At 43.9% G+C, this 10,480-nt stretch overlaps 1 protein-coding gene across 1 annotated transcript in view; it reads left to right on the top strand.

Annotated features, from left to right (window-relative positions):
• CLINT1 (clathrin interactor 1) overlaps positions 1–1,839 on the top strand; it is a 22,190-nt gene extending 20,351 nt beyond the window's left edge. The window contains exon 11 of the mRNA XM_008628961.1: positions 143–1,839. Coding sequence (XP_008627183.1) covers positions 143–483 — 341 coding nt within the window. The 3' untranslated portion in view covers positions 484–1,839. The remainder of the gene's footprint in view (positions 1–142) is intronic.
• The last annotated feature ends 8,641 nt before the right edge of the window (positions 1,840–10,480 follow it).

Raw genomic sequence — 10,480 nt, 5'->3', positions numbered from 1 at the left:
ATGTCCAAATCAGGAAATAGCTGCAGGTCTGGCCATTGTATTCATGTTCACAGCAGTGACACACAACTTTCTTAAAATACATGAGCTCCTTCAGTGTCCAGGTTGCACTCAGTGATTTTTGTGCACTTTGTCTTTGCTGCAGATATGCAACAACCGATGAATGTCATAACCCAGAACTTTGCAGCTGTGAACCTCAGCCCTCAGCCCAACATGATGCCTGTGCGACCCCAGACAAACACGTTGATGGGAGGGCCCCTGGGGATGGGAATGCCCGGTGTGATGTCAGGTACGATGGGAATGGCCTCCATGGCACCCACGCCCATGATGAACCAGGGAATGATGGGAATGAACGTGGGAGTGCCGGCCACAGGAATGGGCACAATAGGAATGGGGGTACCCAATATGGCTATGACCTCTCTGACTCCTGGGACTGTACAACCCAAGCAAGATGCCTTTGCAAATTTTGCCAATTTTAGCAAATAAAGATTGTAAAATAAATAAATGAGATTAAAATAAAATAAAATAAATGGGCAGACTGAATGAAGGATTTTTAGCTGCACAAATATAGCTGGGGAAGGGATGGGAAACACTGATCAATACTTTTTTTTTCTTTATCAGTTAAAGTGTCTACATAAAGAACCAAATGCTATTTTCTAAGTGTTGAAATAACTAGTGTTCAAATTCTGGAGAGGTGAGAGATTCTTCTAAGGAATGTGTTGGATGATTTTGCAAAATAATTTGTATTAAAACCATCAAAAAACCTTTCCTACGTAGAAGAACCAATTTTAACTTTGAGACTTGATGGAAGACTGGATTGGGGACTGGGTAAAAATGTTTGACTCTAATTTTATACTTTTCTTTTTTCTTGAAGAGCTTTGACTTTCTTTTCCCCCTCTCCCTGATCGCTTTGTCATAATTGGATCATTCCTTTTACTACCACTGAGTCCACAATTGTGAAGTCACTCAAGTACTATGATCAGTTTTTTATAAGAATATATATTTTTGTCCAAAAATGGCTTACATATGTGACTATGGCTAATTCAAAGGGACCTGGAATGTATATATACTTTTGCTAATGTTCCAGCCACACTGCTGTATTACCCAAATTTTTATTGTAAAAATCCTCTCTCAGCAATTTGGTGATCAACAGATTTTTGGGGTCTTAACCTGCTTCTAATGTTACAACCAATATCGTGTGCAAGTCTTGGGAGCAGCTTTATCCAAGACTGCTGGAAGGTTTCCTTTCAGAAAACTCCAGAAAACGCACTTTCTTGGAGTTCTTGTCCAGTGGCACTTGGCATCCTTTGCAGCACCAATGTCCCTAAGGAGCCACTGGTTTAGGGCATCAGCAGCAGGTGAATCACACTTCAGTGATGTAAATCTAGAACCTAACTTAATCCCATGGCATTGGATCCTGACTTTTATACAACACTTGGTGATTCTTTTGTGTAAATATGGCATTAGCATCTGTGGAATCCAATAGAGGAGTAAAAAAAAATATATATATTAATAAAGGAGACCTGTAGCAGTCAAAGATTTTACTGATTTACTGAAAGCAAAAGAACGAATTAAGGTTTTGGGGGGGTCTTGTTTTTTCTTCTGTAATTCTGCATTTAAGTTCACATGAATCAAGATTTTAGAATCTGGAACACAAAGTCATTGTTATATTCACAAGCTGGGAATATTGTTAAGAATAAGCACTATACTATAGGTATGAAATTTATTGCCTCCCTTTTCTTATGTTGGATTTCTTTTTTATTACTAAATTGATAAAACTTTGTTTCCATTGTATTCATAATGTTCTGTTATACATAACATTAAAATGTTCATTAAAATCAATGTTGGGCTGCTTTTCCTTTCATTCCATTTGACGTTTATGAGAGCATTTGGGAAAAAAAAATAATTATAATTTGGGCAAAGTAATTTTTATAAATAATTTAAAATTGTTTAATGACTTCTTATCTGAAGCCTTTCCTATCTGGCTCTACTGTTAGGAATTAAAAATGAAGCAGGCAAGATATCCTGACCCGCTCCAGCCTTGCTAATGCTCCATCTACAACATTTCTAATTAGGCAGAAATTCATGTACTTCAGCTAAGTGGTAATGAAAAGTGATTCATTTGCTGAATAAGAGATGAGAGTGAGTGTAATTAGCTGACTGCGGTTTTTAATCTTTCAACAATTCAATGTGTTTAAATTAGTTTCAAAGAATAGGAGCTTTCAAGTGTTGTTACATCAAAGTAATCAAGGCAGGCTTCAACAGCGGAGTAGGAGAGATGGCTCTGGTTCCTGTTCTGAAACCTTTACACTTATTTGGAATAATCATCTTCAACCCCTCTCTTTGGAACAGATGGGAAGCCTCAGACTGGTTCAATGTATGCAGAATTGTGGTGGGAAGGAAGCTCCTTCCAGGAGTGGGAGATGGGGGCCGAGGAAAGCTAAACCTGTAGTCAGTGTTGTTATGCTGTCGTGCTGGAGGGTGCAGTGCTTCTCAATCCTCCTTGGAAGGTTTTGGGATGAGTCTCATGCTGTCCTTCAAGGTGGGTTGTGCCAGTGAAACAGTCAGCTTTGAGCTGAAGGATCATGTCCCTGTTCAGGCTGTTCACATCACTTCAGAGGTACCCTTGGTTTCGCTTCTAATTGACAGTAGTTCTAAGGAAGCAGATTTGTCAGGGGTTGGAGTAACTCCAGTGGAAAACGTGGTCACTTTGGGGTGGGTCTTTGTGGTTGTGCCAATTACACCTTATTCAAGGGTGCGCTGGCTTGGGGAGCAGCTGTAGTGCTGAACTGATCCCAGTTCATCCCATGGATCAATAGCCTCCTTATGAAGCCGGGTGTGTGGAGTGTGAGAAGCGGCTTTGTCAGCCAGCCAGGTCCTCTGCAGGTGGATGAGAACAAAATCCTTTGAACCAAAATAAACATCAGAAAAGAAACCCTGGAAAGATTCCTTCAGAACGTGGGCCAGGTGCATCCCTGTGTATCTTTTCTGCAGTGATGAGAGCCTGGAAGTTTTTTCCCCATTGTCTCCCTCAGTTCAAGCACATGGATCACAGGTAGCAGTGCTTAGCAGAATGTGGTTTACGTCTTTAAATAAAGACCAAATATAAAATGGGTATTCAATTAAAGCAATATTGAACTTGTTTAAGATAAATACCATAAAATGTTTCCATCTCTGATATTTCAGGTATGAACAAAATAGTATCTTTAACTAAAAATTACATTTCCAGGTGAAAATACTAATGAGCTACTGTGTGAATGGGAACAGATGTACCATTTATCAGCTACTGCATTATAGAATTTGAATATAACCAAAATCATGCTGCTGTGTTAGTACAACTCCTTTCTTCATTTTTGAAGTCCAGCTTGTACCTGTGATCTCTCCAGAAGAGTTTGGCTGACTGGGTGTTGTATGTGTGTATAGAGAAACATAGAATTTCAGAGAATTACATGATTCTATAAATTAACTGCTTGTCTGGTCCTAAGAGTCAAACTTTTACCACCTCTGGAGTCTGTAGCTTCTAAACTTTAAAAGAGTTCAATTAAAATGAGTGAAATCTTTTGTAAAGGTTGTCTCTACTTCAGAAGGGAAGAAAAGGGCAGCAGAATCCAACTCTGTGTTTGGGGGTTTTATTGAATCATTAAAAAAAAATGCATCTTGATGTGTACAAAGGAGTAGTAAATTCCAGCACAGGTGCAAGTTCAGTGATAACTAGAGCAACCACCATGTTCTAAAGAAATTATTTTCAAAACAGCTAAACAAGGGTATTTATAGCAGCATCTGTTTCAGCTCTATCTGTCAGCTAAGAACAGTCTGACACAGCTTAGGGGAGGTGGGGAAGGGATTTATCAATGAAGTGTTTACATAATGCAGGCAGGCATTGTATACTCAAGGTGATACCAGCTATAACAGGATAACAAATATCTAAAGACACTTTTATTCTCAGAGGCCTCTGCTCCAGGAGTCACTCTACAAAATTGCCTCCATGTTCCTCTGTGCTCGACTGTAAACACTCTCATAGCAGATGACATTTTATAGTGCCATCGCTGCCTTCTGATGAAGGCTTTTAATGCTGAGGACATTTTTGTTTTTAATTTTCTTTCTTCCTCCCAGGTTTTATTCCAAGATGTCACTGACTTAAATTTAGAATTGTTTCAGGATTTCAATTGTTTTCAGGGTTTCAACCTCTTCTTCCTCTCCTGGTGATGGAAGTGCAGCTCCTTGGGACAGAGCAGGGCTGTTGCTGTGGGGTGTGAAGGACCAAGTGGCCGCGCAGTTCCTTCCCGTTAGCCAGAAACCACAATCCCCAGGAACTTTTTTTGCCTGGATCACATGGACTTGGAGCTGACTTTAATCTTTTAAACATTCCCGTGGGCAGAGGGCTTCCTGGAGGTGGTGGTGGGAGGATGGAGGTGGTAGCCCTGCTTCTGGGAGCTGCTTTTAGAGCTTTGAGGAAAGAAGTGGCAAAGACATCTTGGTGAGCTTGGGTTAATGTGGGACTGAGAAGGATGGCCCCTGGAATTTGTAAGTCAGTCTGTACAGCTTGTTCAATGATCTGGTCACAGTTTTATCTAGCTGGAATGCTGTGGAATTTTTCTACTCTGTGAAATGACCTTTAAAAACTGAGATGTGTCTCATTTTCATTTTTTATGTGTTTCTGCATCCACTATTCACCTAAGGAATGATAAGAGGTAAGAGAAAATCTGCAGAATGGGGAAAATGAAGAAAGGTGCCTTTAAAGAACTCAGTGTATTCCCTGGATTCTGCAGCTGGGGGTTCTTTACATGGAGTAATCCAATCTCTACATAAATTCTGTGTGTGTACAGCACAGCGAAGGCTCAGCTCATCTCTTTAAAAATGTCTTTGCTCCTCACAAATTTGCAGGTTTGGTTTTTTTTTTTTTTAAATCATGCCATAAGGTACTGGCTTAGTAATTAACTGGTTCTTTAATCGAGCTACAATTACTTTGTTTCATGAGAAGGGAAAAAAAAGAATGTATACCAAGACAGAGCTACTTTCGACATCTGGGAACCTCCTAACAGCTGGCTATCTAATGAATATGCATCTGCTTAAGAGGCTGTAGGCCATTAATAAACCAATAGATATAAAACAGAAACAATCTTTGTCAGCTTCAAATGAGATTGGATGCAATGTGCTTTGAAGTGTCACTGTCACATTGAATCCAGCCGCGGAGGTTAACGGCGGCTCTTCGCTGCCGGCGGCTCCGCGGCAGAAAAGGCGGAGCGGCGGCTCCAGCGCTGCTGCCGGGACGGAGCTGCGCCCGCCGAGCTCTGCGGGCGGCTGCTGCTGCTGCCTTTCGTCCCCTCGTTTCTCCGGCTACCAGTTGGGTTTGAGGCACTGGTGACTTTTTATTTGCCACTCCAGCAGTTGTGTCTTTTTGGGTCTGACAGAGGAGGATGTGGGGTTTCCCACACAAACGATTTGAGCGACATGAGAATTGCTCAAGTGAATAAACGACTGGGGAGAAGTTACAGGAATGTGATAAAAATGCACCTATTTGACTGAGACCTCAGGCTTCGTAGGGAGGCTCAGAACAGCCCCTGAGCCGTGTTGTACAACAGGATTGTTGTAGGGTGAAATAAATCCCCCTAAAACACTGACAGTGACCTCATGTGACTACAGATATCTCTGACCCCTTAAGAGTTGTATCTATGCTTGTTCGAAGGTGGGAAGCATCATATGTTGTCCCAAGCTGTACCAGCGTTTGGTACCTTAGGGTTGTTGTGCAGCTGTTTCCTGTGGCAGCTCCCGTAAAATGTGAAATGGATTTATTTTAGGGTTCCCTATCCCTTCTGCACAGCCTGGGATAGTCCAGTGTGCCCTTCCTTTCAAGGGATGGTTGCCCCACACAGTGGCCTCTCGCAGCAGTGAGGAATGTCACCTAGGTGGTATTTTCCTAAGAGAAAATCCATTATTTCAGCTCAAGCCCCTGTACTGGAACAGGGCACTGTCAGCTGCAGTAGAGGTGGGCTGCAGGCGCCCGTGGGATGTGGGCAGGGGCAGCTTTTATTTTTGGTTTTGGGCACCTGGAGCAACAGTCTGGTACCTCACCCAGACTCTGCTTTAGAGCCAGACTTACCCCACGTATGCTTCAGTTCCCAGGAAACTCTACAAACTGAGATTTGGAGTAGTTTTCTTTGCAGCTCAGTTGTAAAGGGCTGTCTTGCATTTAGCAGAAATTGTAACATTAAGCTTTTTGCCCCTGGATTTACAGTTTGTCATTACAAGAGAATGGAAGCAAGAGAAGTTAAAATGGGAAGATGAGTTCTCTGCAATTACTGCAGATCTTCTCTAACAGCTTCTCAAGAAAGAAAACTTCCACTTTGTATCATCACATCAATATAATTTAAACCAAAATCTGCTAATAAGATCGACTTAATTTCTAGAATAGTGGTTGTCTTGCCCTTAGTTTTAAGACAGAAGATTATTCAAAGTCTCTTTCAGAGTTGCAGCCACACTGGTGACAAATTTAACTTCTGAGACTTGAAGTTTTACTTCAAGGCTTGGTGTAAAGGGGAGGTGTAAACCTCTGTGCTACAGCTGAGCATCTTCCTGGCTTCTGCAGGGCTGGAATTTTGTCTCCTTGCTTTGCTGCTGCCCTGCCACAGCCCCTGGGCAGCAGCAAGTGCTGCCCACGGTGAGGGGAGCAGGTTGGTCAGTGAGAGCCGCCCACCTGCCCTCCCTGGAGCTCTCCCTTCCAGCCCAGCATCAGCAGCACTCTCAGATGCCAGAGTTTTATCTTTTCTGAGGCAGACAAAAGAGCACGAGGCAAAGGAGGGCTGTCCTTTTAAGTACTTTCCCTTTTCAAGGTCATTTGTGGAGCTTTTATCAATCAGAAAGCTAAATCCATACAAAAAGCATCTATAATGAACTGAGTGTATCTTGAACCTTATCCCTTCAGCTGAATACGAATTATCCAGGAAGGTGCTTCAATGGCCATGTTCACCAAGTTCAGCATCTCTGTGAACATTTATAAAGTAAGCAGAGAAGCCACTACTATTGTGATTTGGCATCTATCAATTTCTTGTCTTTTTTTTCTGTAATTGATTTATTAATTACAGCATCTTAATGATCTATTTAAAATAAATAAACCATTTACACCATTTCAAAGGTATTTTGTGATGTTCAGCTGATACTAAAATAGCACCAGCCTTATGTGCTTTTTCAGCAAGTGACCTAATTAGTTAATAAAGTAATTGAATATTAAAAAGGATGTTGCAAGTGATTAAAATTTAAGAGCCTTCAGAACATTATTAAAGCTATAAATCATACATCACTGTTTTAATTTGCATAGCTACAGAATTACTAATGGTCCCACATGCATAAGCTACTTGGCAATTAGTCTTTTAACAAACTGTTGGTGATACTATAAGGTTACCAAAATCTTTCCCCATTTTTGATTTGCAAACAAAATCCAGTATTGAAGAACACTAAGGGTTAAATTCTTAAAAGTCAGGAAATTTGGTTCTTTCAGTTGTCTCTCTACCTGCCTCTGTTTGCCCTTTGTCCTTCCACGTTCGGGACAGGAGAGCACATCCTCCCAGGTCCCCCTAAGGTGTGTAAAGGAGATGAGGAAGTGTCTGCTCCAACCTTGGGCTTCCTGAACTGGCCTCCAAGTGGTTTTTTTGTGCATATATTTCCCTACCTGGTGCTGGGCCATTTTGCATCTTTCTCTCATATACACGCAACTGTCACAGTGCCACTTTCCTTCCCCTGGACTCCCGGTCCATATTGGCACTGGGCAGACAAAGGGAGTTGCTGACTGCCAGCAGTTGCGCCTGAGCTTTGTCCCATGGACATTGTCTTTGGGATGTGGAAGAACCATACCAGGTGCTCATCACCTTCCATTCCCTGTGCTGGGGCTTGCAGCTCATGGGAAACCTCAAATATCTGCAAACAAAAAAGAGTTGGAAAAATGTTGGGAGCTTCCTGCCCCGCACCACGGGGCAGCCAAGGCGATGAGGGTCAGCTGCCCATAGCCCCTGGTCGAGGCCTCGGGCTGTCTGCAGGCAGGAGGAGAGACAGGATGACAGTTTCCAACTTAATTAGACACAAACTGCACCAGCTGGATGCGTTGCCCCAGTCTCCCCTCTCACCAGCATCCCGCATCTCTGCAGCAGCAGTTCCCGGTCTCGGGAATGACGTCCAGCGGAGCACGGTCCAGCGCACAGGCAGAGAGTGGGTCTGTCTCTGCCTACAGCACTCGCAGCCTGACAGGAGGCAAACAATGCTGGGGGCAAAGGGAATGACCTGGTGTGCAACGGAGCACAACCCACATGGGCACCGGCAGCTCCAGCCAGAGCACCCAGAGCTAGAGAGGGAAACGGCTGGAGCTCCAGCACAGCCACTGTGTCAGCTCCGCAGCCTCTTCCCTGGAGCAGTCCTGTGGATTGGAGCGCATTGTCACCTCCTCCCCGGGCTCCCCCGGGGCCCTTGGACAGGTTTCTTTGCTCCTGTTCCAGGGCCAGACTCACAGAAAACGTGGGTGCCTGAGCAGTTGCTGATTTTCCCACTGGTTTTTTTGAGACAGGGTCTTCACAGAATCACAGGATCATGGAATGGTTTGGGTTGTAAGGGACATTAAATATCATCTAAATCCAACCCTTCTGCCAACCAATCCACTTTCCACTAGACCAGGTTGCTCACAGTCCCATCCAGTCTGGCCTTGAACACTTCCAGGGATGGGGCACCCACAACTTCTCTGGACAACCTGTGCCAAGACTTCAACACCCTCACAGCCAAGAATTTACCTCTAATATCTCTCAACTTACTCACTTTCAGTGTGGAGCCATTCTCCCCTTGTCCTGTCATTACATGCTCTTGTCCTCCCTCTCTTTAGGAGCCGGGATTTCAGCATCCCAGCCCATCACAGGGACTGATGCCTGTGTGGCTCTTGCTCCCTGCCCCTGCCCTCACACTCTGCCCAGATGGGTCTCTGCAGGTGGCTGCCTAAGCTGGTACCTTCATCTTGTAAGCTTCAAGTCCTTTATTTTAAATGGAACAAAAAAAGACATTACAGAACAGCATTTATATGCGACACAAAGACGTTGTTTCACCCAGTTAGCTGAAGCTTTGGTGTAGTTTTAGCTATTAAAGTGCTACATTACCAGAAGAATTTCCTTTTTCGGCAGCAAAAACTTTTCAGGAGTTTCCTTTGGAGCCTTTATTGGGGTCAGGGGCTGCAGCCTTTTGTAATCTCTCCAAGTCAGCCTACAGCAGTTTTGGAAAGCCCTTACACTGGATATTGTGACAAACACCAGCTCTTTGTTCGTTCATTTACAGTTGGTAATAGATGTGAGGCCAGGGTGGAGGATGCTCTCGCGAGTGATTCACACTCTGCTGCACTAAGGCTTGCCATGACTGCAATAGCTGGAGACAGAACCACCCTCTTTTAAGGGTCTGTGTTTTTAATTAAAACACTGAGATGAGGAATGGGTGACTTCAGAGCATTTTGACCCAATGAGGAATGACAAGCACATGGCTGCTTTTAAAATAAACTAATTAATAGCCACTATCTTATCAGTATAAAACTGTCAGCACATGAGGAGGGTGGGCAAACCCAGATGCAAAGCATTTGTAAATGAGCCTACACACGCACACAAATGGTACTGCAGTACCAGCAACACACCAAGGAACACACTTTGGAATATCCTGCTCCGAAGGCGAACTGGAGGGGTCTGGAGTTGATTCCAAGTCACACCTCTGGGCTGATTTTAGGACAAGTTACATCAACAATCTGTTTCAGTTCACCTTGACTCCACCACCCAGTTTCACTTCAATGTTGCCACATCACCTGCCAGCCTTCACAATGTGGGAAGGGGACCAGGAGCCGACCTGGGGTGACACACCTGCCTTTGGACCAGCATATTCTGCCCAGCTGAGATATTTACTTTTTAAACACCTGGGTTTACAAAACACTACAAACACAGGCAATTTCAGAAGCAAACACAGCCAGTGCTCCTCACCCGCACACCCTTTCCTGCCGCATGGTCAGTAACTGTCCCACGTACACTAACTGCTCCCTATTCCATATGGGATCCCTTCCCTGTGAGACACTCCTCCAGAGGAAGAAAACTAAAAGCCGTTTTCTTGCTCTCAGATTTATGCTCTGGATACAAGGAGGTCCTGCCAAGAGTATACCCCCACCCCTTTTTTCAGCTTCCCACTGCTCTCATTTCCAAGCCTCCAAGAAAGGCTTTTTCTCCAGTTAGTTTTTCCATCAACTTCGGGATGTTTCCTAACAATTGCTAACTTTTCCCCAAAAGAATCAGCAAGGAGCCCTTATTCCCAGCAGAGAAGTGTAAGATCAGGAATGTTCTGCTTTCTGGTCCAGCTTGTCCCAGCTCACAGAACAGACCCTGGCTGACTCCAACCCTGCAGCCCCAGCATCGCTCCGAGCTCTTTCCTCTGAGCGTGGTGAGTATCCTGTTTGCCATCCTTCCTGCTGCTCTGTGCCATTAGC

Source organism: Corvus brachyrhynchos, unplaced genomic scaffold, assembly GCF_000691975.1.
Source record: "Corvus brachyrhynchos isolate BGI_N302 unplaced genomic scaffold, ASM69197v1 scaffold21, whole genome shotgun sequence".
NCBI lineage: Eukaryota > Metazoa > Chordata > Aves > Passeriformes > Corvidae > Corvus > Corvus brachyrhynchos.
Note: the sequence above shows the minus strand (reverse complement) of the source record. Positions and strands in the feature narration are given on the sequence as shown.